At 47.0% G+C, this 24,024-nt stretch overlaps 1 protein-coding gene across 1 annotated transcript in view; it reads right to left on the bottom strand.

The window, feature by feature from the left end:
* The window catches only part of THBS2 (thrombospondin 2), a 287,917-nt gene that overhangs the window by 218,913 nt on the left and 44,980 nt on the right, over positions 1 to 24,024 (bottom strand). The window contains 2 exon segments of the mRNA XM_030195961.1: positions 11,848 to 12,404; positions 16,024 to 16,098. Coding sequence (XP_030051821.1) covers positions 11,848 to 12,404; positions 16,024 to 16,093 — 627 coding nt within the window. The 5' untranslated portion in view covers positions 16,094 to 16,098.

The following is a 24,024-nucleotide window of genomic DNA, read 5'->3' as shown; positions in this document are numbered from 1 at the left end:
ACCCCCAAACTCTTCTCCGAGCCTCCAACCCCCAAGCCAATAAAATCCCTGGAGGTCCAGTGAACCCCCTCCCGACCCCCCCAGACCACTCCACGCACCTTTGTCTGTAGCAGGAGGAATGTCTACTGTGTCCTGCCTCTGGGCCTGTCCTCATCAAAATTATGGCACACAGCCCCTGCCCCAAGAAAAGGTCTCAAGTTCTTCCTAATGTAGCGCCCCCTAGGTTTCAGCGCTGCCCCGCTTCGCTACAATAACATAATCTGCTATTGGTCACGGCACCGGGGTAAGATGTTTTCCCCTGAAGCAGAGCACACTTCCACCCAGCGCTACTGTTTTTCTATTAACTCAAAAAAATAAAAAGTATTAGAATAAAATAATTTTTATTAACAGAGTTGATATAAATTCAGAGTGTGAGGAACCCCATTCATGCTGGCAAAGAAATGTATATCACCACTTTTAACAAGCAAATATGTTTCGTTTATTCTGCAACTCACATTTGTTTAACAATTACATTTACCAGCCTTAAGAACCTTACAGAGCAATTCTTTTCCATGGTGTGGAGAGTTAAGTTGTTTTTTTTTTTCAAACCTGTTAACTTCAAATGCTTATACTGAAATGAACACAAGAGTACATAGCATTAATTTGTGCATTAACAAAGAAATTTACTCACTTCTTACGGTTTCCGGATTTCATGGACCTAAGTTTAAAGATTCCTGAAAAACAACTTCAGAAATTTTTTTGGAGACCAGAACCCAGTAAAACCCAAACCTCAGCATAGCATTAGATAAGTACTTTACAGTCCAGAACTTTTTCTCCTATACATCCGGAGCCTTCAGGAACTTCTGGAACTTTCTGCACTCAGGTAAGTGTTGAACCTTTATACTGTGAGAAAAACCATTTACTTAAAATTTCCTGTACCATTTCAACTGTTCAAAACTAAAATTATGTGTGCACACAAAATACAAAAAAATAGTTCTGGAAAATTATTCAAAACTTCATAAAAGGAAGTAACATCCTCTCCTTCCCATTTTTGATCAGGTAATCTCTCGCTGCAGGAGACTGGATCTCAGGAATCACTGCTGCCACAGGGAAACACAGCCACTCTGGAATAATCAGCAACTGCCACTCAGAATTACTGCTGGAACTCCCAGGAACCTGCTTTGCTGCAGTTGATGCAGAGGAACAAGGAAACCTAAACTCTATTGTGACCCTGATACAGGAGTTCTGAAACTAATGCTGGCTAACCCCAAATCCAGGTCCAGTTTCTTCACTTGACAATCCTCTGTTCAAGAATCATGTGCTATGCTCTAAAACTTATTCCTCCAGTGTCACTACTCGGTTATACCCTTCCCCCCTTTTAAATAATAACCTCACTGGTAGCTTGAATTTTCCAGCTCAACACCTTCAAGGTGCTCTCACTGAATTCCAACAATTGTTGATGGAAAACTTCTGGGTCACCCTGGCTTTCCCCAAATACAGTTAAACCCCTTTTTCTGGAGAACTGGAGAGTTCCCTTTAAAGTCCCTGCCCCTACCAGTACTGCCTCCAGAAAGACTCTCTGTGTTATCAGCTGACTCTACAGAAGTAAAACTTTTTTCCTCCCAGCATAGAAAAACCTCCCTGTCAGTTCTTTTTTTCCTATCCTTCTCCCTGCTCACCCCAAGCCGTAGTCAAGGAAACCAGACTCAGATGACATCATCTGTCCCTTCTGAGCCAATCAAACTCTCCAGCACTTAAGTTACAGTTTGTGCTGAGAATATGGAATCTGAATTTCCCTGGTGTCAGCTCCATTTTAAAACCACAAGTCCCATAGACTTTAATGGGAAAATCACATTTTCTAAATATTTTGATACCCGTATATGTCACACCCCTCCCGCTCGCCAAGCAGGTGTAGCACATCTCTCCCAGAGCCCTGATAACTTTAGAATTTAAAAATACATATTTCACCAACCTGCACCGTGTTTCCCCCCAAAAAACCCATAAAATAATTCATAAAATTCTCTGATCAACATCTAATAATTTCCCTTATATCCCCCTCCATCCTATATAGGGTTACCATTTTTTGTCCTTAAAAAAAGAGGACACTTGCCCGCCCCATTTCAAGCCCTCGCCCCGCCCCTTTCACACCTTCTCCCGCCCCTTGTCACACCTCGCCCCACCCCTTGTTGCACCTCGCCCCACCCCCTCTCACATTTTCCCCTCCCCCTGGTCACCCCCTTACCTCACCTCCCCTCCCCCCGGCCCTGTCACCACCTCTCCCCTTACTCACTATCTTCCCTGGTGGTCTAGTGACTTCTTCGGGGCAGGAAAGAGCCCCCTCTTTCGTGCCTGGAGTACTGCTCTGCATCCTGTATGCTGCCTGTGACGGTCTTGGCGAGATTCAAAATGGCCGCCGAGAATTGAAGTGGCCTCACAAGACTTCAATTCTCGGCGGCCATTTTGAATCTCGCTGAGACCATCACAGGCAGCATACAGGATGCAGAGCAGCGCGCCGGGCAGGAAAGAGGGTGCTCTTTCCTGCCCCAAAGTCACTAGACCACCAGGGAAGATCGTGAGTAAGGGGAGGGGAGGTCCGCTGCCCGCACGCACGTCAGCATCAGCCCGCCCATTTGTCCAGAAATCCGGACAAATGGGCAGGCTGGCCAAAACCCGTCCGGACGCCCGGACATGTCCTCAAAAAGAGGACATGTCCGGGTAAATCTGGACGTATGGAAACCCTAATCCTATATAGCCACTGGAATTTCAAAACGCACCCCCAAAGATGTGCAGCCCCCTAAAACTGCGTATCTCCCTAAAGACAACTTAAAAACAATATTCATTTTGGACAGATTCACCTTTTGCACCCAACTAGGGCCCCCAAATGCCCTTACTATCAAAAAGAATCTAATTAATTAATCCTCGCCAAAGCCCTATTCAGGCCCTGATTTCAGGCCTACTCAAAACTTTAGTCTCAGTGAGCACTGTTGCCAAGGTTGCGGTTTTCCCACCCAATTGGGCGGCTTTCTGCGACCCGCTGCGGGAAAGTTTTGACCGTTGTGGTGGGCATGGTTAGTGATGTCGGGGGCGGGGTTAGTGACATTGTGGGCGGGGTTCATGATGATATGGGCTGGGTTGGTGATGTCAGGGGTGGAGCTGATGACGGCGGGGGCGGGGTGATGATGGCGGGGGCAGGGTTTTGTGTGGGAAATTTTTTCTTAAACTGGTAACCTTGTCACTGAGCATGTGCAAAACTTGTCATTACCCAGTAATGCTCTCTGTCTCTACCAGTGTTGCCAGGTGGGCGGTTTTACCGCCCAATTGGGCGGTTTTCCGCGCCCCGCCGCGGGAAATTTTTGCCCGCGGCGGGTTGCGGTTTTTTGGGTGGTTTTTTAGGCTTCCGGGCGGCTTTTTGGGCGGCTTTTTGATTTTTTTCGGCCGCGGGGGGCGGGGTTAGTGACGTTTTTGGGCGGGGTTAGTGACGTTTTGGGCGGGGCCGATGACGTGGGAGGCGGGGCCGATGACGTGGGAGGCGGGGCCGATGACAGGGAGGCGGGGCTGATGACAGGGAGGCGGGCCCGATGACGTGGGAGGCGGGGCTGATGACGGGGAGGCGGGCCCGATGACGTGGGAGGCGGGGCCGGTGACGGCGGGGGCGGGGCCGGTGACGCGGGGGGGGGGGGTGTCAGGGGCGGGGTTTGTGTTTGGGCGGGTTTTGGGCTGATTTCTGGCCCGGATTGGGCTGGAAAAAAAATTTCTACCTGGCAACCCTGGTCTCTACTTCACTTAAAGCCAGCCAGCCAGCCAGCCAGCAAGCCAGCCAGCAGGACTGGTCATAAGCATCTCCTGCCCCTAAAAATGTCCCAAAACAAGCCTGGAACCCCATGGACTTCCAGAAGGAGCTCCCATTAGACAAAGACCCAAAAGGATCTGAACTGGTCTCTGCTCTTCTCCAGAATACATCTCAGAATGCTTCATTAACCTTTGCAGCCCTGAGGACTCTCCCGCACTCCCACAGAAAAAGGTAAAACTTTTGTATTCTTTTTTTTTAACCATATTACACTGAGGGCAAGATGCACTAAACTAAACGAGCCTTTAACGAACAAGTTTTTAACCCTGGCATGTATTAAAGCCCAATTTCCGACGACGGTAGCAGCAAACGAAAACGGAATGCAGATGAGCAAATTGTGTAGAAAGCCTATTGAAATGAGATGCATCAAAGTTTACCGCTTGCCCTAACGCTGGAAAACTCCGGGAAAGCTAACGAGAGGTCTGTACTTCTCGTTAGGGCTGCCTGGATTAAAAAAGTAAAATGTAAAAAAAAAAAACTAATCACGGGGGGACAAAAACGCTCGTCAGGAGTGTCCTTTATGGACGGCCTTGCCCCGCCCCGCCCGAGGTCGCCACTGCTCCCCGCTCCCCCCTGCCTCACAGAGGGAGATCCTTTGGCCGGAGTCGGCCAATCAACGATTTCTGGGGGTTTCGGGGGCTGGGGACCCACCGGATCTCCAGCCCTCCGTGAACATGGGGGGGGGGGGGTCCACCGGACCTCCAGCTCCCCGTTCGTGTTTGCCTTGGGGGGGAAGGGGGCCCTACCAGCATGCAACTGCATGCTGGACAGGGCTCACCATTCCTCCCCAATGATCTGCAAAATCTAACGCCAGCTCGGAGCTGGCGTTGATTTTGCTGCGGCCAGCAACCCAATCTTTGGCGCGCTGGTCGCTGATCATTGGGGATGAATGCGTTAAGCACCAATTAGCATGCATTTGCAAGCTAATTGTGCTAGAAGCCCTGTTTAGCATGCATTTGCATGCTACTTGCGCTGAGAGGCCTCGAGTGCGCTGTTTCAGGCGCTCGAGGGCTCTGATCATGGGTCGGCTGAAAACTCTGGCACTAGTATGGCGTTAACAGCCTCTAGCGCCAGAGTTTGCTTTTGATCATGAGGGCCTTAATGAAGAGGTACTCAAACCTGGCCTAGGGGTTCACAGACCATTCAGGTTTTTTGTATGTCCCTAATGAATATGAAAATATAATCATCTACTGAGTAAATATCTTGTTTTAGTTACAACTGGTATCAATCAATATAGTAACTATTACTCCCTGCTTGATATTTCAAAATCTCTTTATTGAAAATCTCAAATTTACATAAAAAGACCTTCCCACAATCTTAACCACACACTCCTCTCATTCACACCATTTTAATAAAACCAAGTATTAATATCCCTCTATCCCTAGAGTTTCACAATCCAGCCGTTGTAATAAACTGTCACATGTACTTTATGAAGCCCTATAGTGTAGTTCATAAAACTTCAGTGGATACCCCTTCACATATCTTCTATAATGTAGTTGTTAATATATACATAAATAGTATTAAGGATTCTCCTTCAATGACACAAGCCACTATAGGTATTACTTCAAAATGTCCATATAGCTGTTTTGTAAACTCCAGTTGACGAGGGACCTGTTACATCCTGCAACTGCTTATTCCCTCTTTTATTCAGGCAAACTATGTCGCCTCAATAATATCTTATCTGTTAGTATATTTTCAACATTCTTGCACTACTCCATCAGCTCCGATTTTCTTGTTTTGCAATCACTCCCTTCTTCGTGATACCTGACACTGTGTTTTGCTAAGCATCGTCAAGTGTTCAACTGAAAAAAAGTTAACTATTTTTTCAAACTGCCTAATCAGAGCAGACCTCCATTGGAGCAGAGAGAAAATGGTGTCAGACTCACTCAGACTCATTCAGATGCCCGGCATGGGCATCTGAGTGAGTCTGATGCCATTTTCTCCTGGCTGTAATGGAGGTCTGCTCTGATTAGGCAGTTTGAAAAAAGAGTTATGCGCATGCTCAATTTCATTAAAATGAGCATGCCGGATGTGAGGGGGAAGAGAGAGCAAGGTAGGCAATGTGGTGGCACCAGAGACCAGCGCTGGACGAAGGCTTCAGCTGGCGGGGGTTGGGGACCCCTGCCAGTCAAGGTAGTTGCAGCAGCAGTGCTTCAGCTGGTGGGGTCTGGGGATCCCCGCCAGCCAAGATATGTACAGCGGCGGCAGTGGGTGGGGAGCGACAGGGAGGTGGAGGGGTGGTGGTAGGATAGCAGACCAAAATGTGCCCCCCCCCACTTTGGGCTCTGGCCCCCTCCCACCTCGAGGTCTGGCTACACCCCTGCCCAGTACAGGTTTGAGTAAACTTTCCTTAATGACTGCTGGCTATGTTCCTTAGCTTTCTTCAAGACAATACTCTTTTAGTTAGAGCAAAAACCTACAGAACAGCCTCTCTTTAAGGTTAGCTCTATTCCACATGAACTTCCTTCTCTCAGCTCTTTCCACAGGCACAAAACCAAAAGACCTACTTTCTTGCAGTGCTAAAACTCTTCCCATTCCCTCTCAACGGTAATGGAATTCAAACATGCGTGGGATAAACATAAAGGAATCCTGTTCAGAAGGAATAGATCCTTAGGAGCTTAGCCGAGATTGGGTGGCAGAGCCGGTGGTGGGAGGCGGGGCTGGTGGTTGGGAGGCGGGGATAGTGCTGGGCAGACTTATATGGTCTGTGCCAGAGCCGGTGATGGGAGGCAGGACTGGTGGTTGGGAGGCGGGGATAGTGCTGGGCAGACTTATACGGTCTGTGCCAGAGCCGGTGGTGGGAGGCGGGGCTGGTGGTTGGGAGGCGGGGAAAATGCTGGGCAGACTTATACGGTCTGTGCCAGAGCCAGTGGTGGGAGGCGGGGCTGGTGGTTGGGAAGCGGGGATAGTGCTGGGCAGACTTATATGGTCTGTGCCCTGAAGAGGACAGGTACAAATCAAGGTGAGGTATACACAAAAAGTAGCACATATGAGTTTATCTTGTTGGGCAGACTGGATGGACCGTGCAGGTCTTTTTCTGCCGTCATCTACTATGTTACCAGGTTACTCTCTTCTCAGGGAAACTTCCAGTTCCAAAGGTCAGGGCAGGTTTAAGGCACAGGAGCACCTGCTTCCTTTGTCTCTCCCTTCTCTGCTTCCTATTATAAGTCATCAGTACTCAGGTAGGTTTGCAGCCCTCCTACAGTCGCTAGGGAAGCTAAGGAGCTCCCTGGTTCACCTTCAGTTACCAAGGATTTTGCACTACCCTTCCCAGAGTTCCTGTCTCCTTTCCTGGGATGCCAACTTGTCCAGGCTCCTCTGTTCGGCTTCCTCCTGCTCCTCCCCCATAGACTCTGCCTGCTCATGTTACCTTGTGGCTCCCAGGAGCACAGGTAGGAAAACTTTACCTGTTTCCATACATCTCCCTTGCAATCATGGGGATCTCAGGGGGCTCTCTGGAAGCTAGCCCCTCTTCTCTTTCTTTTCTTACACACTGACCTGTCTCGCCAGTCACATTTGATATGTGGGTTGTAATAAAAAGCTACAAAAATGCATATGTAAAGAAATTTAAGAAAATGATTTATGCTTTGACAAAATTCCTGGAAATGAAATGTGGTAATATTGAATCCCTGATCATGCCATAAATGATAAGAGTTCTACCTTCCAACATCCTGTTCTTGCTAGCATCCTGAATACACCCATCCAACATATTTGGATAGTACCTAATAGAGGGGCCCTTTTACTAAACTGCATAAGCGCTTACATGCGCCCAATGCGCATCAATTTGGAGTTACCACCCGGCAACCATGTGGCTTTTGCGGTAATTTCACTTTTGGCCCGCATCAGCTACACACGTCAAGTGGCATTTGACATGCGTAGGCCATTACCACCCGGTTAACGTGTGAGACCTTACTGCTAAATCAATGGCTGGCTGTAAGATCTCAGGCCCAAAATGGACGCGCTCCTGTTTTGATTTTACCGCCTGTCTATTTTCGTCAAAAATTTAAAAAAGGCATTTTTTGCAGGTGCACTGAAACATGGATCTGTGCGCTCCCAAAACATGCGCCTACACTACCGCAGGCCATTTTTCAGCGCACCTTAGTAAAAGCACCCCTTAGTAAGGTGTCTAGCACATCTCCTGTTCTCACTAGGGGTGTAGAAAGCAAAGAAGCACAAGGAGCCTTCAAGACATGAGTCTGACCAATAAAGCAAGATGAGACGCCCCCAATTCTGCTTCTTTGCTTTCTATTTTGCCTCTGTGCTTTTGAATTCCCTCGCTAGGGGCGTGCAATCTAAAAAAATGTTCATTTTGTTCAGGTTAAAAAAACATCGTTTCAGGTGAAATAGCATCAATAGAGCACGCTACTGGTGCAGTAGAGCACGCACTTGCTCCATATTGTGCCCTACTGCTCGACATTTGAAGAAGTATAGCAAGTCATGAATAAAAATAAATAAAAGTGTATCTCCTGATAAATACTGTAGTGCAAATTATCAAGCTATAGTGCATCTATTGATCTAAGGCAATAGTGTGTGCTACTGATGGCAGAAAAAAACCACAAATGTTTTTCTGTTGTTTTGTATTATAAATGACATGAAATGAAATGGGAATGCTATTTCAAATGAATGCACATCACTGGTTCTGCCTGCTCTGAAAAGGGATGCATCTGGAAGCTGGAGAATATCTGGGCACTCTTTTTGCTTCTCTGATGGTTGTTACTTATTGCCTTTCTGCTATGTCAAAGCAGCACAAATGTTGTCAGTTTCCTATAAATGCTTGTAATGCACTGGAAGCAGATTTCTCAAGCTCACTATAGGACTGAGAGCCTAAAATTGCCAGAACTTTGATCAGCCGCTTAATGACTACCTAGTAATATCTTGCTGGCCTTCCTTTAGTTGGTCTTTAGCTTGTCTTATTCTCAACAACATTAAGTCTGATATATCACATTGAATAAAAAATTAATGTTGGCCCATGCTGGGACCAAAATGTGCTGCCAAAGTGAGAGTACGGCTGTTCCCAACTGTACAATAAAACACCATTCTTCGAAAATAGTTGGGATAAGTCCATTTTGGATAAGTGGAAGGTAATTTTATAAAGCCTCGGCCTTTGATGACCACAAACCAGAGGCGTAGCTACGTGGGGCCACGGGGGCATGGGCCCCCACAGATTACGCCCTGGCCCCCTCTACATTTGACCCCCCCTCGCATCATCGCTGCCCGCCCACCCCCGCATCATCAGGTACCTTGTTTGCTGGTGGGGGTCCCCAAACCCTGCCAGCTGAAGAGTCTCTTCTTCAGCGCCAGTCAACTCTGGCGCCTTCGTTGCGGGATCATCTGTTTCTGATGCCTTACGTCCTGCACCGTGCATGTAGCCCCGTGCAGGACGTAAGGTGTCAGAAACAGATGATCCCACAACAAAGGCGCCAGCGTCGACTGGCGCTGAAGAAGACTCTTTGGCTGGCGGGGATTGGGGACCCCACCAGCAAACAAGGTACCTGATGTGGCGGCGGGGCAAGGGGCAGGCGGCGGGGGGGGGGGGGGGTTTGCGGTTGCGGCGGCGGTCCAAAGTGGCGGCGAGGGGGTCGGGGTTTGCAGTTCCGGCGGCAGGGGGGTCCAAAGTGGTGAGGGGGGGGGGGTCGGCGGTGGGGGAAGGCAACTAAACAGTGCCCCCCCACCTTTGGCTCTGGCCCCCTCCCGCCGAGGTCTGGCTACACCCCTGCCACAAACTAGAGGCAGTGCATGAAAATAGATCTTATACACATTCATTGGGGAAATTCTGAAAACCTGACTGGGTTGTGGACCTCGGCTATCTCGGCTGAATATTAGCACTTAGCAGCTATCCAGCTGTTTGGGTTATGTCACAGGACATAGCTGGTCAGCCAAATATGGCCACTTCAATAGATGGAATATCTTTGGCTGGGTCCATTTTAACCGGCCAACGCTGAATATCAGCATGGCTGGTTAAGTTCAAAAATAAACCGGATATTCAATGCCAGTCACTGGAAATAGCCCAGCATTGAATATCCGGATTAAGTGCTGACCGCAGGCATTAGCTGGGCTAACTCCTGCGGTCTGAATATCGGGCTCCTATATTGCAGAAGTACACAGATAAATTGTAGTACTTCATAATCTGTGTGCATACTTTTGTGCACTGCTTATGCTCTGCTGAAACTCTATGTGCATAAGCATGGGCAAAGTACACACCTTGATGCCAAAGTGAGCACTTTTACACAGCTCGTATTCTATAGCAGGTCGTTTGCATGCGTATGTGGTCACATACATATTGAGAATGACTTTATAAGATTACCCTCAAAGTGACTTCTTACACAGACCCTCCTGAAAGGGACCTCCCTCCACATTAGGCCCTTTTTAAGTGTAACCCCTGAGAAATTTACCTCCATAACCAAACCTAACTTTTCCCTTCCTGTCTCGGACACCTTGAAGATTCTTGGAGTTACCATTGATCGAAATCTCACACTTGAAAACCATGTGAAGAATACAACTAGGAAGATGTTTCAGTCTATGTGGAAACTCAGAAAACTAAAACCTTTCTTCCCAAGTGGCATTTTCCGCAACATGGTACAATCTATGGTGATGAGTCATCTAGACTATTGCAATGCGCTGTATGCCGGCTGTAAAGAGCATATCATCAAGAAACTTCAGACAGCCCAGAACACCGCAGCTAGACTCATATTTGGTAAGACAAAATATGAAAGTGCAAAACCCCTTAGAGAGAAGCTTCATTGATTTCCAGTTAAGGAACCTACCATGTTCAAAGTTTGCACTTTGATTCATAAAATCATTCACGGAAATGCTCCGGCCTATATGTCAGATCTTATTGATTTGCCACCCAGGAACGCTAAAGTTCAGCATGCACATTCCTGGGACTTCATTTCCCTAGCTGTGAAGGTCTAAAATACAAACTAGTACATGCGTCCTGCTTTTCCTTCATTGGTACTCAGCTGTGGAATGCATTGCCACCTAATCTGAAAACTATTCATGACTTAATTAACTTTCGAAAAACACTGAAAACTTATCTCTTTAACAAGGCCTACCATAATAATCAATAATAAGAACTCCAATGCTTCACTATTTCTTGATAGTTTGACTGTTTTCTGATCTACTGAAGTGATTGTATTCATTATGTTACACACAGTTCTTTGTATGTAATCCAATTGTTTATCTACTATTAATTGGCGCCTGCCAAGGATGTAATATTGTAAGCCACATTGAGTCTGCAAATAGGTGGGAAAATGTGGGATACAAATGCAATAAATAAATAAATATTCCGGATGTTTGTTCAGTTTTTATCTGTTGTTACCCACAACGACTTTGTGGTGTTTTGCGGGTTATAAGACTGTAGTAGTAATAATAATAATAATAATATTCCTGATAGATGATAAGGCAGCTGGGGCAGGGCTGATGGCAGGGAGCAATTTTACAAAACCATTAATATTTATCTGGGCAAAATCTCCCACCCTTCCTGAGGATAAAATTCTATGTATACTTTTACTTTTATTGGGTGGAGGTGTTCTTGAAAATAGTGAGATGATGGAGAATGCAACAATGTATGCAGTTTTGCTTTTTCAAAACTGTGCACATTATTTTGAATGGAAAATGTACCCAAGGAAAAAGCAGGTGCAAAGCTCTATGAGAACTTCTCCCTAGCCCAGTGGTTCCCAAACCTGATCCTGGAGGCACCCCAGCCAGTCAGGTTTTCAGGATATCCACAATAAATATTCATGAGATAGATTTTCATGCATTGGAGGCAGTGCATACAAATCTCTCTCATGAATATTCATTGTGGGTATCCTGAAAACCTGACTGGCTGGGGTGCCTCCAGGACCAGGTTTGAGAACCAATGCAATAGCCAATTTGAGAAATGGTGCAAAGTTCTTGAGTAAAGGTATCCCTGGAATTTGCAGCCAACCTCTATGGTTCAAATGTGAATGGATTAAAGAAACATGCAATTGCTGCTGAATCCTTTCCTTCAGAATCCATTGCATTTTTTTTCATTCACTTACCCTGAAATGGTTCTCTCGAATTGACCCTTTGGCCACATACATTCGACTGTTTTCACTTCTTAACTGTTCGTAGAAAGGTTCCTCCAGAGAGAAGCTGTCAATGAGATCACAGCCAACATAGAGATTATAATTTTCTCCAGTCACTTGCACTGTGATATTCTTCCATTGAGAGTCAGCTAAGTCCACATCCTCCAGAGAAATTACATTCTGGTACCCATCTGCCCAATAAACAAGGTCCAGGGTATTAGTTCGGCCATTGGAAACAAGCTCAAACTGTCTTTGAGAGCTGCCAGGGCCTTCCAGAGCAAGGATAGTACCTCTGGATTTCCGGTCCTGTTTCAAAGTAGCTGTAAGAATAAATCCCTCGTTCTGCTGAATCAGTGAGACAATTTTTTTAAGTGCCTCTGAATTTACTGAAGGAATACGGTCAAACCGAACAAAACGGAATGCTGGAGTTAATGAGTCTGTACCCTGAAATAGTTTTGCTCCAATTGTATTCCGGTCAATGTTGCTGACTTTAAATAAGTCAAAAGTACTCTCATCTTCTTTTCCACCATCTAAAAAAAATGTAGAATACAATGATGTTACTTCATATAAAAGCCAAAGTTATAAAAAGATCATCTCATTAATAATTCTCAACTCAAACGTTCGAATGTGCCTGAGGCACGCACTGACATCAGTGACAGCTGATACCCTCCGCGACCCTGACGACCCCCCTTCTCGGCGAAAACCGTCCCCCGCAGCCGTCCAGTACCTATGCTGACGGGGGACCCCAACCCCCGTCAGCCGAAGTCCTGTGCTGGCCTTCATAGCATTGCTTCTTCAATGATCTTTGGTTCAAGTTCCTCTGCGTGCGTCTGACGTCAGACGCATGCAGAGGAACTTGAACACAAAATCATTGAAGAAGCAACACCGCGAAGGCCAGCACAGGACTTCGGCTGACGGGGGTTGTGGTCCCCCGTCAGCACAGGTACTGGACGGCGGCGGGGGACGGTTTTCGCCAAGAAGGGGGGTCGACTGGGTCGCGGAGGGGGGGGGGTGAAAACGGAGGGACAGCAGAGTCTGGAACAGCGAGGAAGGGTGGGGGATGACCTTGCTAGCGCCCGTTTCCTTCCCTTTTGAAACGGGCATTTTTTACTAGTTTTATATAACTTGCATGAAATTTACACATATAAATAGCAGCATTTAAATATATACGTTTCCTACACATTCAAGCAGCAATTTTAAAAAGCTGTTATTTGTATGTGTAGATTCATAGAATCGTGGTGATTAAATAACCTTTTGGTTAGAGGTGCCAAAAAAATCCCAATATCTGGCCCCTCCCCCATTTCCTTTAGTTGCTGGTGCTGTGTTGAGCAAATGGGGGAGGGGTATAACCCCTATGGCCCACCCCATTCCACCGCCTATGAGCATGCTGAGTTTTCAAGGGATGTGTTACGAGTGTGGTTTGTGCAGGCATATATTTCTAATTTTACAGCAGCAATACATGCAAGTTTAAAAAAACCCTGGATGTTGGCATTTACAACTGCTCAACAGCAGGAGGAAGTGCCATAACAGTTCATTTGGAGTCGGACCTGGAGCTTGCACCAGTGACTGGGGAAGGTGGGGGTGGGGGAGGGCAATCTGCTTACCTCTCTGGTGTTTTTCACTTAATTCCTAAATTGGCAGTTCCTGGATATCCAGTGTGATGAAGTTTTCCATTTACACATATAAGAGCAGCCACTTACATGTGGAGGAATGCATACACGTCTATTTTCTAAAGAAAACCGTACACGCGAGCTCATCGGAGGGACGATGACTTAATTTTGATATGTCATGAACTACCAGTGGTGTGTGTTGGAACTTTAGGGATCTGATGTTGGATAGTTTTGTTTTTTGATGACTAAAACAGATTGTGTGGGTTTTGGCTACTTTTGTCCGTTTTTTTAGTTAGCAACTTTTTTCTCTATTGCTGGAGTTTTTTGTTGCTCTCTTTTTTATGGAGCTAGATAATTTAGTCGGGACAATGATAATATCTGGAAACCCCTTTGGGGATAGACTGACAAGTTTGGTCAGACCATTGCTCTTTGTTTTGAGGCCTCGTTTGTTTAAATTGTGAGATTTTCATAGCTCCTCACAGTCTGGGTTAGCTATCCTGTTAGCAACCTGCATGTTTCATGCTCTTTATGGGATATTTTAGGTAATCAATAGAAATAGACTATAATAAAACATAGAAAAGAAAATAAGATGATACCTTTTTTATTGGACTAACTTAATAAATTTTTTGATTAGCTTTTGAAGGCAGCCCTTCTTCGTCAGATCAGAAGTAAGCAAATTTTGATAAGTAACAGCATATATAAGTGAAACATCAAAGTATTTCAGTGACAGTCTGAAAGGATGAGGGAGGGGTGGGCTAGGTGAGAAACAGAGAGGGCTGAGAGGATGAGGGATAGGGAGTATGCATGGTGATCAGAGGGTGAAATTTCATGGTTTATAATGGGCTAGAAAACCCAGATCTTTGTTAAGTCCTGTCTGGTGGGTGTCAAAAGATATTTTGTTTAACACTCTGAATTTATTTATTTACTTAGATTCCCCTGAAAGCACATCTGAACTCTTAGCTACTGAACAATACTGACGAGCAATGAAACAGGCCAATTATTAGAAAAATAAAGTTAATTTATTTAAAAGCAAGTAGCAGCCAAAGGTAAAAACAGTGTAGTTAGAATATGGGACTTATGCACTGAACAAACTAGGATACCCAGAGAAATGCAATAAACTTTTGTGCTCTATTGCATGAACACTTTACTCCTAAGTAAAACACACAATTACTCTACAGGCCTAAAATTGTGCCTCCTAGATTCCCCACCAGCAATAACAGAGCTACATACAACCTGTCACTTTTGCACATAACTTAGGGGTCCGTTTGCTAAGCTGCGGGGGAAAAGGGCCCTGCGGTAGCAGCAGGGGCCGTTTTTTTCTCATGTGCCAGGTCCCTTTTTTCCACAGCCAGTAAAAGCCCCCCCCCCCAAAAAAAAATGGCCACATGGTGAGAAAACTCTTACCGCTTGGCCATGTGGTGGGGAGCCCTTACCACCACCCATTGAGGTGCATATAAGGGCTCCCACGCAAACCTGGCAGTAACCAGGTAGAACGCGGTGATTCCCGATTACTGCTGGGTTATCACCATGTCAGCTATTTATGGGGGTTTTCTGTCAAAGGGCCCCCTAAAGAACATTACGTTCTTCCCTGTATCCATATTTATACCAGCTCTATGGCAGGTGTAACTGTTGGCACCTAAATGTTACACCCACAACCCAAAAGAGGCTTGTGAATTTCACCCCCATGCTTCAAAGCCAGTCTTCTTATGTGAAATTCTAATTCAAATACACTCATCCACTCACATTGACTCACCGCACCAGAGGAGGAAATCGCCAAACAGTGATTTAGGAGCATAAATTGTAGGAGCATAAAATTAGGAGCATAACCTTTATAGAATAAGGCCCTAAATGCAAATTCTATAACAACAGTTTTGTGTGGAGCAGCCATTTATAGAATACTAGCTTAAGTCTACAGTTTCAGCCTAACTGTAGGCGTGAGTACTTACACTGTGTCAAAGGTTGGTGTAAGTGTTCATGCCAAGCTGTTGAAAGTTAGGTATGTAACTCCAGGCATTCCATAACATGCGCGCTTAACTCCCAGGGGTGTCCCTGACCCACCCATGCCCCTCCCACATTCATGCACCCCCCCAGAAGTTGTGTATGAAAATTTGCAGGCAGAACTTCTAGAATAGTGACTAAAGGCAGTTGGGTGCTCATTTGCTAATTGGTGCCAATTAGCAACAATTAATACCAATTTATATAACTCAAATTAACAGCCAATTATTAAATTAAGTTGCACATGCAATTGAACTTATTCTATAAATTCTGTGCACAAATTTACATGCTAAGCATAAATTTGGGTGCTCAAGTTTATAGAATTAGGGTGTATATGTGTATTTCTGAAGTTTTAATAGGAATTTTAATGAGCCTTTTGTAAAATACTCAGGAAATTGTGCACATTCTAGCCTGCATGCCCCTTAACCTACCTAGACAACCTTCACCTCTGATATTTTACTATACACATACTTTTGTATTCTAGTAATCTTTGAAATGTTGAAATTTTAGGATAAAATGTGAGTTGTTTTATGCATAACAGTACCTTGAGCATGTGCAGGAATCCACAAACTTAGCAAGATGTACATCCACAACAATATTCTCTTGTGTAGCATAATTCCTACATATAAATCAAAAAATAGAAAAGTTATACTTTCATCTTAATAGCTAGTCATACAATACAATTTGCTTCTTGCTCTTTATTTGTAGTAGATTGTAAGAAAGGTCCAATTAATAGAAATAAAATATAGTCAAATACAACAGAATAAGAGATGATAGTAGGAATTGATGTGGTAAAAAATTGTGTGTTGAGGAGTCCATTTCCTTCTCTTGAGGCCACCATAGTTTCCTTTTTGAAAGTTTCCTGTATGTATTTACTCCAAAGCCGATACCAAATCTGATCATATTATGATCATTGTTGTCAATTTGCCCCATCACCATTACCTCCTACACCAGATCATGCGCTCCATTAAGGACTAGGTCTAGAATTGTTCCTCCTCTTGTTGGCTCCTGTACCAGCTGCTCCATAAAGCAGTCCTTGATTTCGTCAAGGAATCTTACCTCCCTAGCATGCCTTGATGTTATGTTTACCCAGTGGCATAGCTAGGGGCCGGTCATTTTTTAACACCCCCCTCCAAAATCCAGTACTAGGCATGCCGAGAATACAAAACACTCAGGACCTATAGAGAAATTCTAGCATACCATAAGCAGTCATTTCTACGAATCACACAAGGAAAAGGAAAGCATCTTAAACACTACAGTGAGCACTAGAACATCAATTCACCTATTGTAAAACGAAACCAGACAGAATAGTACAGATCCTCGATCCTGCACAGTCAATGCCAACTGAAAGCCATGTCTTTTTCACAAACACAGATACATCCTAATCCACTATAGAATAAGTAATAATAAACTTTCTATTTAGACAAAAATTAAACTGAACCCCCAAGATGTCAGACTCTGCATACAATGCAACACCACAATGGACTAATACATTTAGCTTTCAGAGGCCAAAACATCCTTCCTCAGGTCAATACAGTATAGTGCTGTTACAGTATCCTATCCTGACCTGAGGAAGGGAGTTTTGTTCTCCGAATGTTAGCCAAAATGTATTAAAATTAGTCCCATAAAAAGATTACCTTGTTTACATGTTCCATTATAAACATTTATTAACACAGTTACAATACTACTTTATCCTAAAGCAAAAAAAATAAAAATATATATTTTATTTACAGTTTGTTGTCTCTGGTTTCTGCTTTCCTCATCTTCTTTTCACTGTTTTCCTTCCATCCAGCATCTGTCTTCGTTCTCTCTCTGCCATCCAGTGTCTGCCCTCTCTGCTGTCTCCTCCATCCAATGTCTGCCCTCTCTCCCTGCCCCTTCCATCCGCATCTGCCCCTGTCTGCCCTCTCTCTCTCTCCCCTTCCATTCAGTGTCAGCCCTTTCTATCCCTTCCATCCACTGTCTGCCCTTTCTCTCTGCCTCTTCAATCCACCATTTGCCCTCCCTCCCTCCCTCCCTCTCCCACCCATCCAGGGTCTGCCCTCCCTTTTGCTCCCCCTTCCATCCAGGATCTGTCCCCTCTCATTGCCCCTTTTTTTCAGCCCCCAGTTCCAGCCCCACTATCCCACCAGTCCCCAGTTTCAGCCCCAGCCCTTTTCTCCCACCAGTCCCGAGCTTCAGCCCCCAGCCACTTCTCCCTTTCCCCTTTTCAGTCCCCATTTTCAACCCCAGCCCTTTTCTCCCACCAGTCCCGAGCTTCAGCCCCCAGCCACTTCTCCCTGTCCCCTTTTCAGCACCCAGTTTCAACCCCAGCCCCGAGCTTCAGCCCCAGCCACTTCTCCATGTCTCCTTTTCAGCCCCCAGTCCCAGTACTAGCCCCCTTATACCACCTACCCTCCTTTTCAACCCCCTTCACATGCCTTGCATTAGGGCCCCCCTTTTCATCCCCAGACTCATTCTCCAACCTGACCCAGGCATGCCCCATTTTCCCACCAGCCCCAGGAATGGCCCCCATTTTCCCACATGGCCCCTTCTCAGATCCCCGTTCCAGCCCCCTTCTCCCATCTGAGAATCCCCACCCCAGTCCCCTTCTCCCATCCGAGAACCCCCTCCCCACCCCAGACCCCTTCTCCCATCTGAGAACCCCCACCCCAGTCTCCTCCCATCCGAGAACCCCTCCCCTCCCCAGTCCCCTTCTCCCATCCAACAACCCCCTCTCCACTCCAGACCCCTTCTTCCATACGAGACCCCCCTCCCCTCCCCAGTCCCCTTCTCCCATCCAACAACCCCCTCCCCACACCAGTCCCCTTCTCCCATCCGAGAACCCCTCCCCACCCCTTCTCCCATCTGAGAGCCCCCCTGACCCGCCTACTACCTCTGTCGAAAGACAACAGCCCTCTTCTCCTGCCACCACCCTGCCTTTAAAAAAAAATCTGTAAAGCAGTGTGGCAGGCAGCGCCTCGCGTCTGCCCTGCTTGTAAAAGAAGTAAATCTTCTCCTCATCGTCGAGCCTTCCCTCACTGTGTCCCGCCCTCACGGAAATAGGCAGTTACCTCAGAGGAGGGCGGGACACAGTGAGGGAAGGCTCGACGACGACGAGAAGATTTACTTCTTTTACAAGCAGGGCAGACGCGAGGTGCTGCCTGCCAGCGACTCCGCTTCACAAATTCTTTTTAAAAGGAAGGGTGGGAGCAGCGGGAGCGGAGCACCCCCCCCCCCCCCCACACACACACACCTGCTGACACCCGGGGCGGACCACCGCCCCGCCCTTTCTACGCCACTGTGTTTACCCAGTCAATATCAAGGTAGTTGAAATCACCCATTATTATTGTGTTGCCCAGTTTGCTAGCCTCCCTAATTTCTGATAACATTTCTACATCTACCTGTTCATCCTGGCCAGGTGGATGATAGTACACTCTTATCACTATCCTTTTCCCCTTTACACATGTATTTTCAATCTATAGGGATTCCAAGATGCGTTTTGTTTCCTGCAAAATTTGCAATCTATTTGATTTAAGGAACTCCTTAACATACAATGCTACCCCTCCACCAATTCAATCCACCCTACCACTACGATATAATTTGTACCCTGGTATGATGCCTATTATATCTAATTTTTCATTTAGTGCAATATATTCTAACTCTCTCATCTTATTTTTTAGACTTCTGGAGTTCGCATATAGACATTTCAAACTATATTTGTTGTTCCTATTTACATCTTGCTCAGCAGTTGACACTGTTAATTTGCAATCTTTTGTCTGCTTTTTATTTAAAGACACTTGCAGGCTCATTTTCTAAAGAGATGGACGTCCATCTTTCGACATAAATCGGAAAATGGACGTCCATCTCCCAGGGACGTCCAAATCGGTAACTGCAGTCCGTCAAAAGGATGTCCAAATCTCAAGGGGGCATGCCAGGGGTGTGTTCAAGGCGGGACTTGGGCGTTCCTAAGACATGAACATCTTTCAGCAATAATGGAACAAAACAAAGACGCCGAAGACTAAAACTTAGATGTTTTGAGCTAGACCTGTTTTTATAACAAATAACTGTAGTGGGAATTAAACCCACTTCCCCAGGATCAAAATCTGTTGCACTACCCACTAGGCCAGGGCCGGTCTTAGCAAGTGCGGGGCCCTATGCAGACCAATTTGATGGGGGCCCTCCCTAGCTCCAGGGCCGGCCACCCCTCCCTCCAAGCTCCCAGACCGCTCCCTCCGAGCTCCATGGCCCCCAGCTCCAGGGCCTCCCTCCCTCCCAGTCATTTTTTAACATCCCCCTCCAAAATCCAGTACTAGGTATGCTGAGAATACAAAACACTCAGGACCTATAGAGCAATTCTACCATACCATAAGCAGTCATTTCTACTAAATCACACAAAGAAAAGGAAAACATCTTAAAACACTACAGTGAGCACTAGAGCATCAATTCACCTATTGAAAATGAAACCAGACAGAATAGTACAGATCGTCGTCGATCCTGCACAGTCAATGCCAAGTGAAAGCCATGTCTTTTTCACAAACACAGATACACCCTAATCCACTATAGAATAAGTAGTAATATTAAAACTTTCTATTTAGACAAAAATTAAACTGAACCCCCAAGATGCCAGACTCTGCATACAATGCAACACCACAGAAACAGAAAATGTCCCCTAGTACTGTGCAAAATATAAAGACAGCAGATGTAAATTTGAAAAAAAACTAACAAGTACCAATCACCACTTTACAAATTAACAAATAGAAATAAAACAAATATAGAAAATAAAATAATACCATTTTATTGGACTAATAGACTTAGCTTTCAGAGGCCAAAACATCCTTCCTCAGGTCAATATAGTATAGTACTGTTACAGTATCCTATCCTGACCTGAGGAAGGGGGTTTTGTTCTCCAAAAGTTAGACAAAATGTATTAAAATTAGTCCAATCAAAAGATTACCTTGTTTACATGTTCTATATTATAAACATTTATTAACACATCTACAATACTACTTTATCCTAAAGCAAAAAAATAAAAAATATATATTTTATTTACAGTTTGTTGTCTCAGGTTTCTCCTTTCCTCATCTTCTTTTCACTGTCTTCCTTCCATCCAGCATCTGTCTTCGGTCTCTCTCTGCCATCCAGTGTCTGCCCTCTCTGCTGTGCCCTCCATCCAATGTCTGCCCTCTCTCCCTGCCCCTTCCATCCACATCTGCCCTCTATCTCTGCCCCTTCCATGATCCATCCACCATCTGCCCCTGTCTGCCCTCTCTCTCCCCTTTCTATCCCTTCCATCCACTGTCTGCCCTCTCTCTCTCTGCCCCTTCAACCCACCATTTGCCCTCCCTCTGCCATCCATCCAGGGTTTGCCCTCCCTCTCGCTCCCCCATCCAGGATCTGCCCCTCTCTCCGCCCCTTTTTTTCAGCCCCCAGTTCCAGCCCCACTACCCCACCAGTCCTGAGCTTCAGCCCCCCAGCCACTTCTCCCTGTCCCCTTTTCAGCCCCCAGTCCCCAGTTTCAGCCTCCAGTCCCAGTGCTAGCCCCCTTATCCCACCTTCCCTCCTTTTCAGCTCCCAGTTCCAGCCCCCTTCATCCACATGCCTTGTATTAGGGCCCCCTTTTCAGAACCATTCTCCCACCTGACCCACGCATGCCCCATTTTCCCACCAGCCCCAGGCCCCATATGGCCCCTTCTCAGACCCCAGTGACAGTCCCCTTCTCCCATCCAAGAACCCCAGTCCCCTCCCCACCCGTCCCCTTCAACCATCCAAGAACCCCCTCCCCGCCCCCTTCTCCCATCCGTGATCCCCTCCCCAACCCCAGTCCCCTTCAACCATCCAAGAACCCCCTCTCCACCCCCTTCTCCCATCCATGAATACCCCTCCCACCTCAGTCCCCTTAACCCATTCAAGAACTCCAGTCCCCTCCCCACCTGTCCTCTTCTCCCATCTGAGAATCCCCTCCCCAACCCCAGTCCCCTTCAACCAGCCAATAATCCCCTTTCCACCTCCTTCTCCCATCCGTGAATACCCCTCCCACCTCAGTCCCCTTATCCCATTCAAGAACCCCAGTCCCCTCCCCACCTGTCCTCTTCTCCCATCCGTGACCCCCTCCCTAACCCCAGTCCCCTTCAACCATCCAATAACCCCCTCCCCACCCCCTTCTCCCATCCATGAATACCCCTCCCACCTCAGTCCCCTTATCCCATTCAAGAACTCCATTCCCCTCCCCACCTGTCCTCTTCTCCCATCTGAGAATCCCAACCCCAGTCCCCTTCAACCATCCAATAACCCCCTCCCCACCCCCTTCTCCCATCCGTGAATACCCCTCCCACCTCAGTCCCCTTATCCTATTCAAGAACCCCAGTCCCCTCCCCACCTGTCCTCTTCTCCCATCCGTGACCCCCTCCCCAACCCCAGTCCCCTTCAACCATCCAATAACCCCCTCCCCACCCCCTTCTCCCATCCGTGAATACCCCTCCCACCTCAGTCCCCTTATCCCATTCAAGAACCCCAGTCCCCTCCCCACATGTCCTCTTCTCCCATCCGTGACCCCCTCCCCAACCCCAGTCCCCTTCAACCATCCAATAACCCCCTCCCCACCCCCTTCTCCCATCCGTGACCCCCTCCCCAACCCCAGTCCCCTTCAACCATCCAATAACCCTCTCTCCACCCCCTTCTCCCATCCATGAATACCCCTCCCACCTCAGTCCCCTTATCCCATTCAAGAACTCCATTTCCCTCCCCACCTGTCCTCTTCTCCCATCTGAGAATCCCAACCCCAGTCCCCTTCAACCATCCAATAACCCCCTCCCCACCCCCTTCTCCCATCCATGAATACCCCTCCCACCTCAGTCCCCTTATCCCATTCAAGAACTCCATTCCCCTCCCCACCTGTCCTCTTCTCCCATCTGAGAATCCCAACCCCAGTCCCCTTCAACCATCCAATAACCCCTCCCCACCCCCTTCTCCCATCCGTGAATACCCCTCCCACCTCAGTCCCCTTATCCTATTCAAGAACCCCAGTCCCCTCCCCACCTGTCCTCTTCTCCCATCCGAGAATCCCCTCCCCAATCCCAGTCCCCTTCAACCATCCAAGAACCCCCTCCCCCCATCCGTGATCCCCCTCTCCACCTCCCCATTTGAGAACCCCCACCCTTCTCACATCTGAGTCCCTCCCCCCCGACCCACCTACCAGCTGAGTTCCATTCTGCCGCCCACCACCCTCACTGCCTTTAAAAAAACATTTTGGAAGCGTCAAAGAGACAGTGACAGGCAGCACCTCGGTCTGCCCTGCTACTAAAAATCTGTTCGATGTCCTTCGGGCCTTCGCCACATTGAGTCCCGCCCGCCCTCGCGGTAATTGGAAGTTACCTCAGAGGAGGGCGGGACTCAATGTGGGAAGGCCCAATGACGTCGAACAGATTTTAGTAGCAGGGCGGGCAGACGCGAGGCGCTGCCTGTCACTGTCTTCGGCGCTTCCAAATTGCGTTTTTAAAGGCAGGAGTGACAGGAGAGCAGCGACTCGGCGCACCCCCCCACCCGCTGACATCGGGGGGGGCGGACCGCCCCCTCCACGCCGCCGTCGCGCATCGGATTCGTTGGGAGGGAGGACGGAAGGACGGACTGGAGCTTGGATGGACTGGAGCTCGGGCGGGCAGGGCGACCTGAGGCGCGCGGGGCCCCACTGAGCGCGGGGCCCTATGCGGCCGCCTCGGTCGCCTCGCCTTAAGACCGGCCCTGCACTAGGCTACTCTTCTACTCCACACAAGAGTTCCCCCATATGACCAGAGGACCACTGGAGGGACTCGGGGATCACCTCCCCTTACTTCCCCAAATCACAAAACATTTTTCCAAATAGCACTTTCAAAAGGAAAAGATAGACTTTTTTTTGTAGAAAATGACCTTTCCTGTTCTGATTTTGGATGTTTTTGTCATATCCAAAAATTCCCTTTCTGTATTTGACTTGCCCAAAGTCTCAAGAAGCAGCGGTGGGAATTGAACCCATGTTGCCAGGATCAAAGCCCGCTGCACTAACCATTAAGCCACTCCTCCATTGTTTTGGACATCTTGCATTTGGACATTTTTTGTTCGAAAATGGACCAAAAACAAGGACGTCCAAATCACAATGATGTCCAAATCACAGGACGTCCTTGGTATTTTCAAAACGAAAGATGGACGTCCATCTTTTTTCAAAAATGACCTTCTCCCCGCCTCTGAATTTGGATGTCTTTGTAAAACGTCCAAATTCCGACTTAGACGTTTCTTTCGAAAATGCCTTATTGGTCTACTTTAGTCTCTATTGTAACCTCGCTATTGGGATACCCTAACTTCCCTGTTTTGGTGATATCTTTGAAAGATACCTTATTTCGAACCATGTGCTTTCGAATAACTGTTGGCCTTCCCCCAGGTTCTAGTTTAAGAGCTGCTCTATCTCCTTTTTAAATGCTGATGCCAGCAGCCTGGTTCTACCCTGGTTAAGGTGGAGCCTATCATTCTGGAATAGGCTCCACTTTCCCCAGAATGTTGCCCAGTTCCTTAGAAATCTAAAACCCTCCTCCTTGCA

This window comes from Microcaecilia unicolor, chromosome 3, assembly GCF_901765095.1.
Source record: "Microcaecilia unicolor chromosome 3, aMicUni1.1, whole genome shotgun sequence".
Taxonomy (NCBI): Eukaryota; Metazoa; Chordata; class Amphibia; order Gymnophiona; family Siphonopidae; genus Microcaecilia; species Microcaecilia unicolor.
The sequence above is the reverse complement of the archived record's forward strand: the minus strand, read 5'-3'. Positions and strand labels throughout refer to the sequence as shown.